At 40.8% G+C, this 22,720-nt stretch overlaps 1 protein-coding gene, 1 long non-coding RNA gene and 1 other non-coding gene across 3 annotated transcripts; all 3 read left to right on the plus strand.

Moving 5' to 3' along the window:
• The first annotated feature begins 1,961 nt into the window (after positions 1-1,961).
• Positions 1,962-12,776, plus strand: LOC145458945 (parapinopsin-like). The gene is made up of 7 exons (XM_080337461.1): positions 1,962-2,371; positions 3,782-3,944; positions 5,089-5,193; positions 7,922-8,142; positions 10,152-10,304; positions 10,371-10,460; positions 12,008-12,776. Exons 1-7 carry the CDS (start codon positions 2,180-2,182, stop codon positions 12,122-12,124), a joined length of 1,041 nt encoding a protein of 346 aa, XP_080193587.1. The 5' UTR covers positions 1,962-2,179; the 3' UTR covers positions 12,125-12,776.
• Positions 12,777-13,711: 935 nt separating this feature from the next.
• LOC145458223 (uncharacterized) lies at positions 13,712-15,674 on the plus strand. The gene is made up of 2 exons (XR_013921089.1): positions 13,712-15,259; positions 15,391-15,674. It is a non-coding gene; the product is annotated as an uncharacterized LOC145458223 (long non-coding RNA).
• Positions 15,675-15,703: 29 nt separating this feature from the next.
• On the plus strand, positions 15,704-15,774 carry Trnaa-ugc (transfer RNA alanine (anticodon UGC)). The gene has a single exon. It is a non-coding gene; the product is annotated as a tRNA-Ala (tRNA).
• The last annotated feature ends 6,946 nt before the right edge of the window (positions 15,775-22,720 follow it).

Below are 22,720 nucleotides of genomic sequence, written 5' to 3' on the forward strand. Positions count from 1 at the left end.
AAAACAATTCCATGCATCCCATCAATCCTAGCTGGTGATGCCTAGTTTAATAGAATTTGTTAACACCCCTAGCTTAGGTCAAATACCTGATTATGACGTCATAAATGGTGGATGTAGGTGGTACGCGAGCACTGCATAAAACTTCGAAATGGTACGTGGGCGGAAAAAAATTGAGAACCACTGGCCTATATGAACCGGCATTTCGGCGCTGTACATTTTCACGCTAGGAGACGCGGCCTAGACATAACATGCGACCCCGTGACTCCTTGCGGTGTGTCCGCTGCCAAAAGGATTGGCGGCGATAATGAATAAAATAACCGCCGCATGTCGCACGTCCGACATTGATGTGCCCGCTGTCTGGGCGCCGAAATGTCCAACGCCAAATATAGTCCAGCGCCCCAGCTTGAGCCTCACGTATCAAATGAGACACGCCCAGGAAAATAATGAGGCCCGTGTCCAAATGCAAATTTGGAATCGTGTTCGTCTTACGGAAGGAAATATTCTTTTAATTTCGTTTGATACGTGCAAGAGATTCCAATACATCTGGAGCAAAGACCTTGACCACTTTACCGCCACCTTTGGAGCTTTGCAGACAAATCTAGTGCCAGGACACCCCTAATGTGACATCTGACCGACTTGTATGATACAGAGGTGGACACATTTTTCATCATCATCATCGTAACAAAATTGATGCGCCTGTCACTTATTGGCTATGGTTCCTAATACATTGGACTTGGAACGACCAAAGCAACCACAGAATATCGATCATAGCGAGACTAGAAATAAATGATGCGAATATTTCATACGTCTAGTGCGGTAGCGACCGAACTATATAGCCTTCGCGACCAATATTTCAAGATTCACTGGCACAACCGATGCCTTTGCCAGCTGCAGTTGAGCGGTTGGTTGGATTCCTTGCTTTAAACGCGAAATAAGACAAAATTTTAAATGTATGGCACACCAGTTGGTAATATTTTGACATTTTGGCACGCTGCACGCGAAAGGTTGCCGACCCCTGGCGTAGACAATCACGAAACTGCTATTCCCTCATCGAGTCTAAAAATGGCCGGCATGCGTACAATTGAATTGTATCAGTCGGCTCTACTTCATATCAAATTAAAAGCACCGTTGCAATTAGAGTTGCATTTAAAACAAAAATCAATTTAAAACAAACATGTTTAAAACAAGGCCCTTGTTTAAAACATGTTTTTATTGTGTGTTATTTAGCCATGACGTCACGAATATTTAATTGTGACGTCACGGTGGATTGGCATTGACAATTGAAAATATGGAGCAAATATGGCTGCTTCGACGAAAAGGGCTTCCGATCACTGTCATGAATAGACCAAAAATATCTTTAACCATGACTACATCGTTGTGCAGCATTTTACGGTCGGCGGTCATCATCATCGAAACACCCATTCCGTACCAATGATCTATATCTACGTGCAAAAACTGTTGAACCGACGACGATTTCGAGAGTTCCATCCACCCGACATCGTATACGTTGACTATTTTGGGTGCAAATCGTCCGTAGGCACATACTACGTGGTTTTTCGGACGTATTTACACAATTATGGCATAATTAGAAAACGTATTAAAAAAAAAACTTTTTTTTCTTCTTCAAAAAAGCATTTGTTTCAAACCATGTTTAAAACATGTTTTAAACACCGTTTGTTGCAACGCTAGTTGCAATACCGTACTTATTTCTAAGAATTATCCTCAATTTGAAGGCGTTATAGAAAAGCAGATTCCCCTTATTTCTAGGGTTTGTCCTTCCTTTTACTTGAGTAATTATACTGCTTGCCTTATTTTCAACATTTACAAAAAAGTTCAATATTTGTCTTTCCGCTGTCCTCATTTTGGGATCCTCCCCGATGACAGCCATACGGTCCATGAAATCTAGCGAATTCATGGCTATTTGACATAATCCCCCTATAACGCGTACATTTTAATTTTAAGCGTCCGAGTAGCATTAATATAATCCTGATTAGCGACATACTGCATCTGATGCGACATGACTTTCGCATGAAATTGCGAGAAGACACCATCGGTGCATGCATCTTGAAGCGAGGACTGAATTGATTGATTAACTATTTCTGGGGCTTCTGTAAGGCCACTTTTGTTGGGATAAAGTACAGCGAATTCGGAGAAGTTAATCGCGCAGCAGAAGAGTACGATGGCGAGATTCCGCGCAAATATGTCTTCCGACTTGAAAACAAATCTCGTTAGAGTGATGAATTGGTCTGAACTCCAAATAGAGCCAGTACCCCGTGCCGCATACGTATTGCTCTGTATATATATAACAACTGTTACGGTGTTGGCTCTCAGTGCAAATGGATTGTTCATTGTGACTACCTTTAGGAGCAAAGTAAGTTAATTTTTCAGTATACGGTATACATCGGTTCAGTGTTCGAATCTACCGACACATGCCCCTTCATTTTTACCGCTTGTCCTTTTTATGTTATCTACTGTTACTTTTCATTCTGTGTGCAACTGTATACGTGTACAGTTTTATTTACATGCTCTAAGTCAGGGGTCACCAGCACGCGGCCCGCGATCTGATTTTGAGATTTCGGATAAAAACGTTAAGTAAAGCATTTTGAAATGCTGAAACTGATTTCAGCTTCAAATTATTATTGTTGTTGTTGTTGTTGTTTCAAAATAAGCTATTCTCCTGTGCCCAACATCACTATTCCTCATTAACTGAAACAGCTTCGGCGATGGCAACAGCATTCTATCAAGGGAGAATCAGCTGATATGAAATGTAGATATTGCCTGGACGTGCAATAACCCAGACACCGCCAAGATCGAGACACTTAAAAAACGGCGTAGGGCTTTCTCACGAGATCAAGCTTTACGAGGAGATTTTCTTCCAACTAGTATCGTGTCTCGCTAGCCCCAATATCTATTCCTTTGTTGCTGAAAAGCATTGTCAGGCATCGTGCGCAGCTACTATTAATGGTCATGATAAATTGTTTCTTCTTTTCTGCTAACTATAATTATATGTCCGTCGCCCATGTTAAAGAGCACAGCGTTGTACTGACGTAAAGTTTTAAAAACGTGTTTGCTAAACTGCGTGGCGTCTGTATTGCATTCTTGCGACCCACGGCCTCTACCAATTCTAAAAAGTGGCCGGTGATTCGTTTCGAGTTGGCGACCCGTGTTCTAAGCCTGTCGAGATAGCGTAGTGGTGGAGCGTCCGGCTTCTGGATTGTAGGGCGTTAGTTCAATCCATTACTTCCCTGCTTTACGATTGCTGTGCAATTCCCGATTCCATGTTCCGTGGTTCTATAGGGTTCCGTAAGCCGATTACTAACAAAAACTTAATAACGAAGGTCAACACCGATGACAAGGCCTATATTCACTGGTCTGTTTGGACCAATTTTGCACCTTGGTCTATGTGGTACCTTAGCGACCCCCAGGTTGAAAACCAATGCCTTATACCTGAAAAGCTTTGTGACCCACTGAAAATCATGTCACGGCCGAGTAGCGTGGTGACAACCTTTTACACTCGTCCAATGTGGGTGTTGGATTCAGAGAATGCTATAGAAGTCGTTTCGACCCGTTCCTATCTTTTCAATTGATCGCAATCTTATGGTGTTTTGAAATGACGCAATTATTAGTTATTTTAGCATTAATTAATTATTAACTCAATTGAACTGAACCGGCTTTTTTCACATGTGATTATTTTGCTTGGCATTTCACAATCGTTATGTTCCCTTCAATAGTATGCATTCGACGACTTATCATCTTCACATGACAGAATACGATTTTCTAGAACCTGCAACAGCCGATACACTATGTACTGCGGAACCTGGCCGTGGCCGACTTTTGTAGCGCGTTATTGGGAGGGAGCGTCAATATCACCACAAACGCCAAAGGATATTTTTACTTGGGGCAAACCTTTTGTTACCTGGAAGGGTTTCTCGTCGGCACATTCGGTAACGCGTTTATTTTTCATTTTATGTTATATATTCAATCGGCAATGAATTTGATGACAACCCAGAAAATCTATACATCGGTCATATTAATCAGCGTTGCTACTTGAGTAGAAGTAGAAGTAATATCTTAAATGTATATACAATTGGAAATAGAATCCCAAGATTTGTCAAAACTACTCAAATTGGGAACTAGAAAGTGAGAGGTCTTAAAGGTGGTCAGGTCATTTATCATAATTTACACCGGGCCTACATTTCTTTTTTATGATTCCTGATTTACCATGTTGATAATTAGGGAAGGGATTAAGAATCCCGAGGGTTGGTTGCTGCATAATCTGAGCCCGATTTGGCCTCCTCCAAAACCAATTCAAATTCTCTATCGTTGATGGTTCGAGTGTTTATTCGAACCAATTTAAGCGCGAAATACCTTCCAAAGTCGAGCCCGAACCCGGCCGGCCGAACCAAAACACCGTTGCTCGAATTCCAACTCTGCGAAATCACTCTAGATATAATTAATCGTGACACTAATATATGCTCCTATCAATGGTGTAGAACAGTTTTATAACTTATTTCGACAAAAATTGTTTTTCCATTCCTTTTCGAAGACGCTACTTCCCCGTTTATATATATATATATTTCAAATTTTACCCAAAGAGGAATCATTAGAATGGAAATTTTCTACTCGATTCCCTTTACGCGGATTCATAGTGCGATGTCAATTCCGCCCGTCGAAGAATGTCTAGCCTAGGATTGCATTTAAAACAAAAATCAATTTAAAACAAGGCCCTTGTTTAAAACATGTTTCTATTGTTTATTGTTTTTTTAGGCCATGACGTCCCGACTATTCATTTGTGACGTCATATTTGATTAACATGGACAATTGAATATATAGGGTAAATATAGCTCCTTAGACGAAATATCTGCACTATTGCTGTTGAACCGACTATTTTGAGGGTTCCAACCATTCCATATCGATATACGTCGCCAACAATTTGACTGTATTACCGAAATTTCAAAAATTTACTTCAATCTCTCCATTTTCCTTAGAGGCAGGTTGTTCCCCGGATTATGTGTGTATTACCAATTTTACTGCCAGCTATAGTTCTTTTCATTTTCAACGTCCGCATGAAAACTTTTCTTTCGTCAGGTATTGTCAATTTGACATCCATATGCATTCTGTCGTTTTCGCGTTACCTGGTGATATGCAAACCGTTCGGAACCTACGTACCATCAAGAAAGCATGCGAAATATGGTAAGACTATTTTATCCCATCTCCAACCTACGCTGCGTTTACGGTTGGTGCCATGTGATATGAACAGCAAATATCCGCATTCCTGCTCTCGATAAAACGATTACGGGATCACCCGATTGATTCTTGTGTCCCTATTCAAAGACTGCGTGTGTAAAATATTTCCCGTTATATAAGCAGTTGCGCTGCGATACGCGTTGTATTCAGATTAGATATTTATCACGCTGCCTGAAACAGAGATCAATATCAACGTTGAATTGAAATCTGTTCGCCAAAATAGAATTCTTCATCCCAGTCCGGTACTTGGATATGCAGACTTGAGTAATTTATACTCCATATTTCCATTCTTCGTACACTCCACATTTCTATTCTTCCCCATTTATACTTGGACAGCGCCTCGCACAGAGCTACTTCTACGCAGTGACGTGCCGTTAGGTTCATGGCTGATGAGGCACGGACCCCTCCACACACACACACACAAACACACACGTACGTAAAGTAGCCTACCTGATAAAGAGATCCAAAATGTGAATAACAACAGCAGCGGGTACAGAGAGCATTTTCTTTGCACAGTGATAGCCGTTGCAATTCCACATTATACAATACATGTGTAGGACTATGGTCGCTATTGTGCTAAATGGCCAAGTTTAGACATATAATAATTACTATCTCTTCAAGAACCGGTATAAATTATTCGAAGCATAAAGCAACGACAATGCAGCCTATGCAAGTAGCTATCACATACCACAATTTACGGAAAATAAATAACAGCTACATAAGTAATGGAATGTATTTGCTCCGCATTACGTATCGGCCGTCGCTAATATATAATTCCTACAAGACAGTCAAGAGTCAAGACTGTTGTATTCCGAAATCGATAGCGCGTTTCACTGTGCTGCGATTGTCCAATTCTTAGCGAGTAGCGCATGAAGCAAATTCGTTTGTGCCTCACCTTGCCATTGTTTCTCTGCGAGGGCATTGTTTGTAATAAAGCCGAGTGTCACCTTCATTGGCGATTTTGAGGGGGTTCTGGTGGTCTGACACTGTTAATATTTGGATTTTCGGAATCAGTGTGACGATAGCATTTGATTGATACCAGTTGTTATGAATTCCGAGCTATTTATGATGAATTGCATTGTCGCAGGTGAGGCACGACCCGCCCGTCCCTCACCTGTGCCGCAACTCTCCTTTCGCGCTGTATTTTTGAATAATAATTATGGAAATTGATGATGTCGTGTGACAAAATGTTCAAATTTAGTTATATATGAACATCGATGTAAAATATCAATAATCATCGACTCGTGGAGGGTTTGCACGATTTTCACTTATTCGCCCTGACGACAGGTGAGGCACTGCCTCACCTGCCTCATTGGACCGCACGTCACTGCTTCTACGTAGTGAAGGTACTATTCGTATCAAGCAATGTATATTGTGTGTGCTTGCCAGGGCTATGGAGTAGGTAGATTTCACCGTCGACTCCAACTGCGACTCCGACATTTTCATTATACCGACTCCGACTCCACGCATTCTCAATATACCGACTCCAACTTCAACTCCTGAGTCTTTAAACGTGCCGACTCCGACACCGGCTCCGACTTTTTTCTTAAGAGAACTCCGACTCCGACTCCAACAGTATTACCAATTTACTTAGAAAATTGTATGCCACAGTGATGGTTAAATGACTATCATATAGCCATTAAACATATGCAAACATATGATTAACAATGGCATGCAAAATTGTTTCATTATGGCACAGAGTTATTCATTATGCAATTAACGTGGAAGGAATGCCTTTCTAAATATCCTTCCTTTTTCATATTTTAAAAGTATCTATAACATGGACTCTCTAATACCATGATATGTATGAATCATTCAACGATGACATAGATCCAATCCTGTAAAATTGAAATGTAGATAAAACAATCGCAGTGTAGCTCTTGTGTATGAGTCAGCAACTAATACAGAGATTTAGCTTACTAATTTTTTCATTACACACTACACTGATTACAAGCACACACACTCTCACTACTAGTAAACATTGATCAGAAACGATATTTAGGAAGCAGTCAAATAGCATATGTCTATCTACATTCTACATGCACTTGGTCAAGTATTCAAAGACTTCCAGTCTTTCTTTATCATTTGTTCGACCCAAGCAGCTGAGCTACACTGCAAATATTTTTAATTTTGTCAAGTGGGAAGCAGCGTTTGGTTATATCTACATCAATTGAACAATTTTACGAAACCAGACGATGTTTTAATCTGTCATAGTACCATGGTATAATTCCAAATATTGCATCAATTTGTGACCGCATCGCGAAGATGCATATTGCGATTTTCTTCCACTATGCATCTGAATTGCAATTTGCAAATAATGTCCAATTTTATCAATCTCGGTAATAATAACAGTGATTGATTGTGTATAAAAATCATATTATAGTTATTATTAGTAATTTAAAGATAGCTTTGAAAGCAATTGTTTTCATAATAAAGACATTAGAGTCGGAGTCGGAGTCAGGGTCATTTTCGTATTTTTTTCTACGACTCCGACTCCTGCTACTATAAATTTCACGACTCCGACTCCACGGCGTGTTAAAAAGAGACTCCGACTCCATTAGGAGAAAAATTCCCCAACTCCGACGCCACAGCCCTGGTGCTTACATACAGAGAAATTCGTGTCACGTAATATTCATGCCTCACGAATCAATCTACTATCAACGACTTGTTTTAGCGATGGCTCTCGCGTGGATTTGGGCCCTTTTGTGGAACACTCCGCAACTGATATTCGGCGGATATGACCTCGAAGGGATCGGGACGAATTGCGGACCTGTCTGGAACACGAAACGCGTATACATAAGAGTCTACCTGATCTGCTTTATGATTTGCTGCTTCTTCGGAACTGTCGTCACGCTGGCGATTTGCTACACGAAAATATTGATGACCATACGCGAGGTGATGTCTGTGACAACTGACACTAAGTTCCATTGAAAGCTGTAATTATATGTTTTAATCCAACGTATTTCTGTTCATAACCGTTCTGCTGATCTCCGATTTGCAACATCTCTTTATCATCAAGGTAGAACTTGTGCTTTGACATGAATGGTTCATTTACACCAGGTTGGTATTGTCTCTGATGATTCCTGACCTATAACAGACCTTACATAATACTGTTTCCAATACTCCGCTAAAATTTGGGATGAGAATCTTGTATCAAAACAATGAGGTGACACGACATCTTAGATCAGTGGTTCTCAACCTTTTTTTAGACACGCCCCCCTTTTTGATAATGAAAAATTTCGCGCCCCCTCATCGTCATATCACAAAATCCAACTGGGATGCTAGCAACCCCAACAGATTGTTTGGTGGTATGGTCGGTTATGAATGTTGATGAGAGAATAAAAAAATATGAAATTGGGTCTATTTAGAGAGAAACACGCGTGTATTTGAGGTAAATCGCGCGGAGCGCGCAAATTTCTTTCAGGTGACCGCTTCTTCGCGCCCCCAGGTTGAGAACCCCTGTCTTAGATCCTTTCTGATGCAATGAGTACACATGACGTCACAATGAACAAGTTGAATGTGTGATGAGAGCGAAGGCTACGCCAAGTGGCCAACGCCAATGTAAAATGTTCCGGAGTCGACCTCGGCCTGACTCGCACCAACACCCCATTTTCATTGACATGGCAACTGGAAAATACCACTGATCTACTCCCCACCTCAGTCAACCAAACTTATATGATGGTGACATGACGTTTGTCATGTATAGTAGCTAAAATTGCAATAGAAACCAGGGTTTTCTTCAAGTGGAATAAATTATTTACAGCGAATGCTGTCGGTCATTCTTATGCAAATTAACGGTCAATGTCACCCGACCGTAACTCGTAACTTGCGCATATGTCCCTCTGATTTGACGACTCATACATCAGCGCTTTACAAGAATGGATATCTCCCCGAAAACAGCTCCCGTGGGATCCTGTCGCATTTGATGCTGGTACTAATTCGCTAAGACAAGTCGCACACCGTAAACAGAGGGCAAATCAAGTTGCCTTAGCAAGTACGTCACTGCTGATCGTAGGAACCAGATTTTATTTTATATACTGTTATGTACACATCATCGCGTTTCTGAGATTGCCATGAGATATTTCAACCGTACTTCCACAGTCGCGCTGAGAGTCGCTATAAATATTTGTCGCTGTTGGAAGAGTGGCAATCTAACTGCATGAAATTTGCCTGCAATTAAAGTCGTTACGCGTCTAGAGAACGCACAGCACGAATATCTTCGCTCTACATGTGTTAGCATATTATGCGCTATAAATGCCCAATATCCATGCAATTAAACTAAATCACTGGTTCTTAAGTCCTGACCGGCGTTCCGTGTAACACTAGGACTAGAGGTACCCTGACCTAGCCTCAGGGGTTCCCTGGGTGTCAATGGCACACGCTCAACTGTTACACATGATTTGTGATGATACGCCCGTCTTGACCATCCTTGGTTGCAGTTGATTAGTCCCGATTAGTGGTCGAAATGGGACTGTTGTAGGCTAGTCGTAGGCCTACATTGTGTGCAGTGGCGCACTCTGGGGAGTTAGGAGTTCGAAATCGAAACCCCGGCCTTCTGAAATACCAATTCTCCAATATTTATAAGCTAATTTGATATTAAGCAATTGGCACCACGCCATTGCGTTTTGACCGAACAGTATACGATAACACTTTACAAGGTAAAGTCCCGCATGTCAGAATTTGTATCTGAAAGGGAACAGAAGAAGTCACGCTGATTCATTATGTTTTCGTTTGGTTTTGTTCTTATAAAACTCTGTCAATACACAGTTCATTTTGTGCGTCAGTTAATCTACAGTATTGTACTAGATGCGTATTGTGGTGGATTTTTGTTTTTATGACTTGGCGAAAATTTGGGGTTAGCAAATGCCAAGAAACACTGAACTAAACAGGCTATTCCTATACAGACAAGAAAGGCATCGTCTATACGCTCAAAGAACTCAGAAAAGGCGGAAAGAGACGTTACCAAGATGGTGGTCAACATCATGGTGGCGTTCCTAATCTGCTGGACGCCGTACGTAATAGTTGCGCTGGCGGCTGTTTCTAATCCGGGAATGCGAGTGAGTGGATCCAGGCAGGAAATATAGTTCTTGATCGGGTCTCATAGCACACCTTTTTGCCTTCAGATGAATCAATATGCCGGAACCATACCGGTGTACTTCGCGAAGTCGTCAACCATATACAATCCAATTATTTACACGATGATGAACGGCAAGGTTCGATTTTGGTGTCGTCTGGCTTAACAGGAACCCTTGCATACGACTATTCAATCTAATTCCAAAACACAAGCCTCTTCTACTGAATGCCACTCTAAATGCACAAAAAATATCATTAATTTTACACTCGAAATGATTTCATACGACCAGGTGCGCTATAGAGACTGTAGTGCCATCTCGTATTGTTTTTTTTTACGCTAGATTTAGTGTATTTTGACTTGAGCAAGTGTTCTGATGTCTTTTTTGTCAAAATTCTGCAAATCTAATGTTCTTTTTCATGAAGAAAAAAAATTACATTTAAATGAGGATGCTATATTTATGTGCTTTGCTTTACTTATTGCTGTATGATGTTCCACCGACATTCCTACAACTCTATCGGATTGGATTGAATGTAATGAATATTGTATTCGCGAGAATTCGTTTTGTTGCGGGGAAGTGAAATACTTGGCAAGATGATCCGACATTCAAAGAATCTAACGTCATTGGTGTTAATCAATGCATTCCCCTGATAGTTTATGCTTTACTCAAATGTCTTGACCTGGACTTCAAAACTGGTGTATTTTATTCTATAGCATGATTTAGATGACGAATCTAGTGTTTTTCACGAACCGCGAGTGGCAACACTGGTTATAAACAATCACGTCTACGGTGGTGTGTATGTATATGTGTAGAATTATAATAGCTCGACTAATCCCATGGAAAACCATTCAAATCCTTGGTGCAATAGAATTGGCGTGAAATGATTTTCTGTAAAACGTACTTCTCAGCTGTGTCACCACCTGAACGCTTCCGTTTTAGTTGCGTAATAAAGAAAGGTTGATTAGTCGGGTTTCGTTTTAATTGGGTATACGAGTCTCGAGTGTGATTTTAATTGACCAATCTTTACGTAATCAGCAAACTTACATAAAAAGAAATTAAGTCACAATGATCGCAATAATCATGAATTTGAAGGTCATTCGTCACCATCCTTCCAAATGTCATGTCCTGAAGCACGCCCATCTCGAACGTGCACACCGCAGTGATACAATAGGAACAGTCGCGAAGTGCCCAGATATCAACTATATTTGTATCCAGAAATGACCAGGTATCGCACAGTACAATTCGCACTGATACAAACTGTAAATGAGTTGCTTTTGGTGTGTCCTTTGTTACTTTGCATCATTGTAAGATGTCACTTGGTGAATGGTGATACGCCAGGCGATTGCAATACGTAAAGAGTTCTTTGTCTCGAAAAATGTCGAAAACATTAATCGATGCAATTTTGTCGATGACAGTGTCATCACCTCCGATAGATTCTCCGTTAACTTGCCTCGTCTTCGACAAGCCAAAAAGCGATATATAAGCCCTGTATTGCGTTTTTATGCCCTACAATCGATATACTGAGAAATTCTCTATAACGCACGGCTTGCACGTTGCTATCATTTCCCGGGTCCTTCTAAAGGTCAAATGATTGCATACCACCAACACCCACCATTCCATTTCCGCATAAGAAGTATCAATTTGACATTGTGTTGACTGCTTGATGACTGATGACAATTCTCTTTTAGATACGCAAAGAGCTATTCAGGGTTTTCAAGAAAAATTATGGCGGAGAAGATATGGACACATCATACGAATCCAATCGTCCCAGAACCAACTACATGAGAGGACAGTCGTCTTGTTGATCAAGCCGCCGACAAACTTTATTCATAGTCGTGACATACACCTGTGGCGTGGATCTGTTTGACAATTCTGACCAATTCTACTGTAGCCGTTGGACTGGAGTTGTAAGTTATGGGTATCGTACATCATAATCATTGAATCATGCATAACGTATGCTCAAAATTAAATGATAAATATATATATTGTACATAATGCAAATGATATTTACACCAACCTAATAAACACACTGTAAGAACATATTTAGAGCATTGAATTACGACTTGAATCATAAGGAGTTAAACATCCTCACTTATCAAGTGTATGCTGACCTCTGAGTCAGAAACTTCGGGAATTGGTTTTCATTCTATCAGCGTTCGGAATCGAATCAAACTCTGGCAGAAATAATTTGGAATAAGTGCTTCGCACTTTTTCAATTATGAATGAGGACTCATCTTAAATTAATGGATTGACGCGTGTTTTAGCTCGCGGCTCCCGAAATTCCACTGTAGAATAGAAATTGCAATATGAACTGCTCATGGATATCAGTGCCAACAGGCAGAAAAGTAATGTGTAAAGGATGTAATTCTGGAGGTACAGTCATATTATTCATAGCGAAAGAAAAGTAACTTGGCGGTCTATCTAACGGTTACTGTTTACCATCAGTCAGTCAGATTTTCTTTTTCTTCTTAAAGTCGCGACATTGCATAAAAAAGCGAGACGCGATAATGTGAATATTTTATGCGCGAGGTTGGTTTATACTGCGTACGCTTTACCTGGATTGATTGTGTCGTCGATATGTGTCATACGCCTTTTGATTCTTGTCTGCCGACGTCTTTCACGGCTGACGCATGTATCTTGGCTCCCTTCTGCTCAGTACCCTTCAGTACACTGTGGTTGGCGCGGTCCTTATTGATACAATCTGTAAAGGTATGACCAGAAGTAAGTCGACATATGTACGTCAGCAGTAGAGGGTCAGAGGCACGACGCGTAATCCAAAGTACAGACCCTATGAAGGTCACAATCAATACAGATAAAACATGCGAAGCGGAACTCAACACCAGACATGAACTACACCAAGCGTTGCTTTCCCCATTATTGTTAACCCTGAAGCAAATTGACGCATGTACTCCCCGTACCATACACGGATTGCCAGTAGGGGTCTCAGCTTTCCCGTGGCCACTTACTGGCCACAGATTTTTCTGTGGCCGGCCACAAATATCTCGTGGCCGGCCATGAAAAAGCGTTGTCTTGTGGCCGGCCACAGTGAATTTTATGGCCGGCCATACGAATTTATCGTGGCCGGCCACGAGTTCATGGCCAGTTCGTGATTTTGGCACATCTAGTTGGATCAAAATTCGCCCCTTGCATCCACTTTGACTATACTCCAATAGATCTTCTTCTTTTGCACTACGAACTTGCTGGCGGTTAGGTTTGTAGACGACTTCCACTATTATTGCAGGTACTTAAGTTACGTTACTGCTTTATTGTGTAGTTCGTGGATGGGTTGAAAATTACCATGACTTCACACATGTTTATCGTTTGTGTTCGTTGTAGAAATGAATTTAATTCCCTCTGACTATTAAAAAATTGCTCTGGGGCGGTGCGATGTAAGTAGTAAATAAGGGATAATCCAGCTCCGCTCCAATCACATCGCAGCATTTGATCACGTGACTACTTTTGAATTTCAAATCAAACAGAGAAAAGCGCGCGAAAGAGTTATATCAATAGTGCTTCAATAGGGACAATGGGTGACAATATATGTCAATAACGGGCGTAACCGTCATTGTATTGACAATGATTGTGTCAGCTGATTGTATAATGGGGTGTCAGGTGATTGCATAATGGGTGTTAATGGGTGTGGGTTAGGAGAGCGAACCGTGACAGCATAATGGGGTGTGTGCTAGCGAACGTTACGGTATTGTGCAATGGTTAATACCGTAGACAAGTCCAAAGCTAGTGATATTACACCATACACAGCTTTGATCACGTACCAAATTTGTAATTATATATTTTTTTAGCATCACTACAAATCATTCTTATTCCTATATACAGTCCGATTATTCCTATACAGCCATCCCATCGCAAGCTCCATCCCAGTTCCTCTCCCAGTGCTTGTCCAAATGTTCGAAGTATATTTTCGCTCGTTCTGGTGTTACACCCTCCATTGTTCATGATTTGCAGTCTTCTGCCCATCTCGCCTAGCGTTCGTTGCTGTTGTTTTGATTAACGCGTCAAAGTGGGTATTTAGACCGACTCCAATCACGTGACCACTTTTGAAATTTCAAATCAAACAGAGAAAAGCGCGCGAAAGAGTTGTGTGAGCGTTATTGCACAATGGGTAATAACCTACCGATATTGCACCATACATAGCTTTGATCACGTGACAAGTTTGCGATCATATATATGTTTATTCCGCGATGGTGTGATCATCATTGTATTGACAATGATTGTAGAAGAAGTTTAGGGAACTATTTAAGTCACAAATTTGATGCTAAGCCATTCAATACGAAATTGAGCGACGATGGGAAGAATAGTGATTAACAATGTCAAATTCGAATCTCCAACAAATATTACAATGGACCAAACTTCAAAGAGTATAATAGTAACGGGTGTAGCGACGATAAAATTTGAGCAGCAGTTCATAATAAAACGCCGTGAAGGATATACGTGGGTGATCATACGTGACGAAGACAACGAAAAAAAATCAATGAAGATTCATGAGGAAGATGTCCGCATAAATGGAAAGTGTATTACTATCAAACAAGGAACCGCCGTGGAATTAAACAGCCTATTTATGAAAAATTGTTACAGATTAGAAATGAGCGACGCATCTCATCTCATACATTAATGTATTTTTTTGTTGTAGATTTGAAATGCGCGACGCATGTCATTTCATACATTAATCATATCATTCATTATTCTGTAACCTATTTCTATTTACATGTATAATTAGATTGAATTATAGTTTATTTGAAAGCAAGTGCGACAGTTCGAATACTATCATTCGATAGGCATGCGTGCTTTGAAGCGTTTGATATATGAACAAGCAAAATTTAAGCAGAATGCTTACGAAGGTATCCGAGCAGGACCATTCGATGAAAAGAATATGTATAGTTGGTGGGCAACGATCCAAGGACCAAACGGAACGCCCTACGAAGGTGGTGTGTTCAGATTATCAATCGAATATTCTACCGAGTATCCATTCAAGCCTCCTAAAATGCGATTTGAAACACGGATATTCCATCCTAACGTAAGCTGTAAAGGTACCATATGTGTCGATATTTTACAGAAGGAATGGTCACCAGCGATGACAACGTCCACTCTTCTGATATCAATACGTTCATTGCTCGCTTCACCAAACCCTTATGATCCGATGGATCAAGAGAGTGCGGAAATGTATTTAAAAAATAAGGAACGTTATTTCCAACTAGCTACTCAATATACCCGTAGACATGCAATGGAAGATACGCAAGTCACCCAGCAAGAAAAATAGTGTTGTTTTAATCCACCGCGAGTAGCGTGGAATTGCATTATACATTCCGTATTGTTCTTGTAATAAATAATAAAAATCAACGTCTGGTTGCGTTGTTATTCGTCTGAATGGGGACTTAGCTCAATGGTAGAGTATCTGTCTTGCAAATAGAAGATACGGGTTCAATTCCCGTAGTCTCCACGACTTTTCTATTGATGCTGTATCTGACCAGAACACGAATGAGGAGCCGTAGTTGTATTGCGATTTTATTACAGACATATCAAACTAATAACAAGCATCATAAAATCGCGCGTTGTGTAACGCTTCGAATACGATTATATTTTTTACAACGATCGCATTCCCTTTAAATTCTATAAGAATAGGACAGGTACGCGGTAAACAGTAATGTTTGTCTTTGCAGACAGTGATTGTCGGAGATTCAATCTTACCGTAGTGAGGAACATGCAGTTTCTTCACTACGATCTTATTGGTACGATACATTATTTCACATGAGAAAGGAATAGTGATAGATCTCACTTTCGGTAATACAATCGTTTTTTCATAATAGCTACGATCTCCATTACTACTCAAGCGTAGGGGACCAATACAAATGCGAGCCATAGTCATGATTTACGTTCACATTCTTCTCCACAGCAAAATAGCGTGTATAATAAGAATTCCAGAAATAACAGCGCGGTTGCAACGATAGTTATTATTTCGATTTCTTCCATTGAGATTTTATCCAACTGAAACTTCTTTTTCGAATGAGATGATCGTGTTCATCCAATTTGAAGCTTGATGATATCGAACACTTTTGTCTCTTATCTAGTTGTCGCAATTTACGCATAAGATCGAAGAATTTGATTTCGTCGTGTTCACGTATGACGGTTCTGAAATTCTTTGCAAAAGCACTACCGTCTTCAAAACACCAACTGATTTGATCGTCACTAACTGCACTTATGAGAACAGTTTTGGATTTTACGTCTCGTTTGCGCTTGAGTGCTTGCGAAGCAGCGTCTTCTCGTAAATGAAATTTCAAATCGGCAGAGTTACCACTATAACACTGCGCAAACATGAGTAGGTTTTTTGTATCTTTACGAAAGCTTTTTAATAGCTCACACATATCATCATCGAGTAGATGCCTATCATAAAATACAAATCCGGAATCGCGAGCTTCAGGATCATTTTCTTTTGTGTTATTTGGACATGAAAATCCGTGACCGACGAAATATATGAAGTTTATCTTGGCGCTACTATCGGCCATCGTTTGAAGCTCTCTGGAAAAATTTCCAAGAGTGGCTTGCTCTTCACGCAACACTTTGATATCTTCAGTCTTGAATTTGAATTTCTGTACTAAGATATCTGTCATAATCTGAATGTCTTGTAACGTTCCTTCATTTTCGACATGGTGCGGCTTTCCGCGATAACACATCGATACTATAAGCGCATTCATGATGACACTGACTAGATCCCAAGCAATAACCACTTATATATAACTCCGATGAATACACACAAATTTATTAAAAGCGATTTCTCAAAAATTCCCATAATTTTAGTTTACGAAAAACGACAAGTTCACCACGGTTACGACGAATAATTCTATGCTTCGACAACACATCTATATACATGCAATTTTTAGGAAAACGCACTGGTATCCAATCAGACCCGCGGAAAATTGTAACTTCGTTATCATGCGGGTAAATGCGTATGTGAAACGGCTCGAAAGAAATTCTATGAATACGATTTGCATTCATGACAATAATTTTTCCTTGGACTTTCATGTAGGCCTTCTCATCATCTCCAAAGTATTCTATGATGGTGAAACTAGTTGCTCCCATTTCAAGATTCTAACGAAGTCCACTACGATATCGTCGTTCTCTTTTCGATCATCACCGAAGTGATCCAAATACTGTAGTGTGCTCATACCAGTAGAGCGTTTCACGATATATGCAATTGCATGAGCTCCACAAGCGTCTGACCTTTCATGCTGTAATGGTTTTATTGAGCTAGTATAATTTTCGGGATCAAGGAAACTCGCAATCTCAATCCTGAATGGAGTGATACCCAGACTATCGTGAAAATGGGTTTCATATTGATCAGCATATATGCAAACCCAGTGACTACCTTCCTTGTGACTTTCATCATAATTGATCACAATTGAATAAGGAGGTTTTGGGCGCTGAGGGAGTTGATCAATAGGGAAATTCCCTAGATAGTGTTGTTTCGTAGCATGGTAACTATACAATATTTCATCTATTTCTTGTCCGTTCATATCACGGTCACCGTGCGAGCTTGGCTTATTTCCAGTATTTTTTGAAATTCCATAAAGCACAGCAGTGTCGTTTCGCTCTCAACACCTGCCGCAGGAAAGGTGATTCGAAGACTGATCGTTCCACTTTTCTGCAGCTCGAAGCAGTCATCTAAATCGTCACCTCGCAAATTATATGCTAGAAGCGTGTATCCATTTGCGAACTCGGAAGGGGAAATCAAGCCTTTTTGTCGTTCGATGGCACCCATAGATTGAATGAGATTTAGGTAGGCCTCGGAATAATGATTGTTTTCAAAATCAAGTTCGTAGCCACCCTCTGGCATAAGGAAACCATTTACTTTCAATTCAACCCGATTCATTTTATTATGAATAAAATTATATGGGTTCTTATCGAATGCTCCTTGGAATGCCTCGGTTTTCACCATGGCTATAATCAAACGTGTCGGCAGGGTTCCCGAATACAGATTACCAATATCGATTTGAGTGGTGTTAGCCGCAAAAGTTCGAGTCAGCAGCTTCATGTCCATAAAGGGATACCTAGCCGGTGCGTCTACCATCAAGGCAGATTTCACATCTTCGGTTACCCGCACTCCACATAGGTGCAATTCTTTTTTGATGATTTTGAAATTGCTGGTAGCGGCTCCAAACAGAAAGAAACTTTTCGGATTCAATGTCAATTCGAACTCTAACGGAACCTCGTCCAAAATATAGCGGTCTTGCAAACACAACCCATGATGTATTTTACCGCGAATTTCAACGACTTTGCTCCCAGCATACGGCAAACTTCTCGCCTTATGACCTTTGTTAGCCGCACCGTCGCCTAGGGCCGAATCATCCAATTGCTTCTCTGTGTCCTTGAGCCATCCTTGTGTAAGAAGCGTTGTCTCTTGCACGTCGTGAGGTGTGAACAGATAGTGTAAGTAGGCCGAATAACATTGTAGCTTCACGTCTTGTTTCAGGGTATGGTTCCCGACTTTGATGTGAAGTTGAGAAATTAGAGAATCAAGAATGTTATTCACAACTCCAATGCTGTCCGTGGCAGCTAGATCCGCATCGCCTTTCAATAGTTTCAAGCGAAATAAAAAATAGGACTCGCTTAAATCAATAAAATCGTCACATCCTTCATAGCGGTAAATAATTACGCTTGCGTTGTCCGACACAGGCGGAATCTTAATGATCCGTTTCTTCTCCACGCTTGTTTGGGTAGGTGGGAGTTGAAAAAGATCCAAGCTAGGATGTACGCCTTCGGCAGATTTCGCGTGAATTAGCTCCGTCATCTTTCGCGAGTCTGCTAGCTAATGAAAAAATAAAGTAGGGAGAGTCCTATTTAATCGAAAATGTCCCGTCGGCGCTTTTTCCGTTTCGTGGTCTTTTTTCTAGGTGCCTTTCTCTTGCCTAGGAAGTTGTCAAGAGCTTTGCTAGCTGCTTGTTTACCTCTTATTTTGAAGCTTTCGCCGACGTTTTGTCCACGCAATACGTCAGAAGCTACTTCTGCTCCTGTATGGAGTAGTTGTTTGCCGAGAGCTTTCGCCCCTTTTGATATCAATGGTACAACACTTCGTCCCAAACTACGAAAGAGATTTCCTAAACCGTGTCCTCTTTGCACTCGTCCTCGAAAATAGTTTATGCCATTACCACTTTGCACACGATAGTATTGTTGAAAGGCATCGCGATCACAACAGTAATGTGCTCTCATGATGACGTAAAGCAAGTGTGATATCAATCATGGACCCCTTCAGATTTATACCCGTACCTTTATCGTCTTTGATACTAATCTGAATTCGACGAGCGTCTTCCGTAATCATAGGGAAAAAGTATATTTTTTCGAATATATGATGTTGATATTCATTGACACTACTCGTAATGGGGATGTTTCGTAATAGCGGAGCTTTCGTGTCGCCGACTGATTGCGGTCGAATGAGATCGGTATAAAGTAATAAATTGGTGATAGGCGTAATGGAATCCCTCAGAGTGATCTCTGAAGTTAAATAATTCCCTCCTAGCAGCTTTTTCTTCTGAAGCTTTCCATACACGAAAACCGGATTTCTGACTCCGGTTGGATTCTTCAGGAAATTAGGAAACGCACCCGATTTGTAAGGTGGAATGACTAACATAGCATTAGACCTTCCTAGCTGGTTAATATATACTTGGTCCTGCGTGCGATTGATTCTATCAATCAAACTTTTGAAGTCATAATAATTACCCTTGGGGTAATAATAATGATTTTTACTTCCCACTTGAATCAGAGGCGATGTTTTCTCATCCTGAAATTGCCATAACAGAGCGTCGAAAGCAGGTAAAGTAGGTTGGAACTCGTTGCGAATCGAGAACTCCGCTAGCCCCAGTTCGTATTTTCCTGTAATCGGTCGTGCTAGCTCAAGAACAAAATCTGATTCCAAACTGCTAATGTGAATGTATTTCATAGTGCGATACCGCGCTTTCGGAATTGAAGTACAGCGCTCGATGGAGCGCTTCGAAACGGAATTTCACCCCCTTTGTGATCCAGCAAGGAAATTTTTACACGTTCCAATCTATTTATACTTAGCGGAAGAAAGAAAGGTTTTACGTAATATTTTGAAAACACCTTCTTATCTCCTTCGACTTTTACAACTCGTAATAAACGCTGTAGTGAACCGCTAGACTCTTGGGGTTCAATGATGTCGCAATGAACGTATACGAAATCGATTTTCGACAAGGGTCGTACATCAAAATTGAGATGTATTGTCTTGTCAGTAAAAAAGTATGCGGATAGCTCTGCTCTATTCTTCGGTAATATGAAACGTAGGACAGTAACCCTAACTGCCGTCAATTCTAGATGGTCAAGTGTCCCAGTATAATCGTACTCTCTGGTCTCGATTCGACATCGCGTATTCTCTCTCGGTCTTGCACTAGCTGCAATGTTTTTGTGTGGAATCGAAACCGTCAGGCTATCACTTTCAGGAAAACACTTGACTTTCACATCGGGATTAATGCTCTCCAACGATTTAAACATGTCATATACAGATTCATATTCACCAATTTTGAACTTCAATCTTCTTGTGACTTCACTGGGACCCATAATGTCGAAACCGTAGTGGTTATTTGTGATTGCGATCCTTTCGTTAAAATCGGTTGGGAAGCCAATCTCAGTCAACGCGACTTCGCTTCTTTCTACATTTCTGGGGGTGTCTAGTTCGTTGGTGTAAACCGCAGCTGTATTTTGTGGAAACCTGTCCATGGAGGCATTGGAAAATAACGTAATATAACTCATAGTTTGGGTATCTTTGGAGCTGGTAACATATATCCCACACACGATGATAACAGCGACACCCAAAGCTCTTTGTTGTCTTGTACGACACTCAAATTATACAGCGAAAAACTCACGATGAGCAGTATAATTATAACTTGAGCAATGAATTGATAAAAGTTACGGTTCGACGATATCTTTTTGATCGACCCAGGTATTGAATTCCGGTCCATAATTCAACCACTTCACTAAAAACTGACTGCGTTTACCACGCCGTCGCCTCTTTATAATCTTTTCGACTTGCCATTTTTGGGGTTCAGTAACGGGTTGAATTTCTTGTCTGTAAAATTGTCCGTCAATTATTTCGTTATTGTAATCACGTAAGCGATACGTTGGCGGATCTCCTTTCATGGCTTTGGCAATGTAAAATATCTCGGGTTGCCAGTTGGGTCGACTAGACTTCTCAAACAGATTGCGAATTTTCGAGATGCGTACAGGGGTCCCGACCGCTAAAGTGGGTAGTTTGGAGTCGCGAAATCCATACATTTTTTGCCAAATGCTTTCTTGATTATGTCTATTAACTTCACTAGGAGGGATCCCTAACGAGCGGTGTCTGGTGTGATTGTACGAATAGACCATATCATCTAGCACATCGATATAATTGCTGGTGTTATTTTTCGTGAAATAGCGGTAGAAGATTTGACGGAAACTACGGATAGCCCTTTCCGCAATCGAAGATTTCAATTCGCTTTTTGTGTAAAAGTACCGCACCTTGTTTTTTCTGAGAAAATTCTGAAAAGCTCGACTCGTGTATTCGGTACCTCTGTCTGTCTGTAGCACTAATGGAAGGCTCTCTTTGAAAACTTTTTTGAAAGCAGATATCATGTTGTCACTCGATTTATTTTTAATCGGAATCATCCACACATACTTGGAGAAAACATCAATAATAAGAACGATATATCTAAACCCACGATTGTATTTTGAAATAGACTGTACGTCGATTAAATCGCTTTGAAACTGCGCTCCGATCCCTGACACAACAACTTGACGACGTTTAAATCTTTTTCGAATGGGAAAGTGATAGGTATAACTATCTTGTCCCTTCAACCACTCGCTGTCTTTCTGTAGGTAAGCACCCCTATAAGAATTGGGTTTTTTGGGATCGAAGTAGTCTATTTTGTCCATATTTTCCCAAAGTAGCGTTGATTGGGCTTTTGTTGACGCGGAGTATCGAATTCTTTCCAGTTAAGCGGAGGTTTGAGGTCGACCTTTTTCTTTGCTTTTTTCTTGTTTTTTTTCTTCTTTGGAGTATCTCCCTCCTGTTTAGTAACGCTCCAATTTAACGCGTGCGGGGGCCCCGCCGTCGCGTTTGTGTCATCAGATGGTGGCGCGCGCGCTGCGTCTGCTTTAATGACGGGCGGCGACGCGTTTTTATCGTCGAGTGACGAAGCGTTTGCGAGCGCTTTTATCGCCGCGTCATTCTTTCTTAGGTTTCTCAAGACATTGATACCGTGTTTGTAAAGCGCTAATTTTTGCACGCGAGTCAAATCCGAGTCTCTGATTTTGGCAATATGTTTGTCAAATTTCCTTTCGTATCCATCTTTTGTTAGTAGCGGTGGAAAATAGAGCTCACGCATTTCTCGTCAGTCCGC

This window comes from Botryllus schlosseri, chromosome 16, assembly GCF_051294905.1.
Source record: "Botryllus schlosseri isolate E-star chromosome 16, Bs_hap1, whole genome shotgun sequence".
Taxonomy (NCBI): Eukaryota; Metazoa; Chordata; class Ascidiacea; order Stolidobranchia; family Styelidae; genus Botryllus; species Botryllus schlosseri.

Excerpts from the sequence above, each read along its gene's own strand:
- LOC145458945 (XM_080337461.1), top strand. The coding sequence starts at position 2,180 with ATGGCGAGATTCCGCGCAAATATGTCTTCCGACTTGAAAACAAATCTC. Across the intron at positions 3,945-5,088 it reads GTTTCTCGTCGGCACATTCG|GTATTGTCAATTTGACATCC; the intron begins GTAACGCGTTTA and ends TTCTTTCGTCAG. Across the intron at positions 8,143-10,151 it reads TATTGATGACCATACGCGAG|ACAAGAAAGGCATCGTCTAT; the intron begins GTGATGTCTGTG and ends ATTCCTATACAG.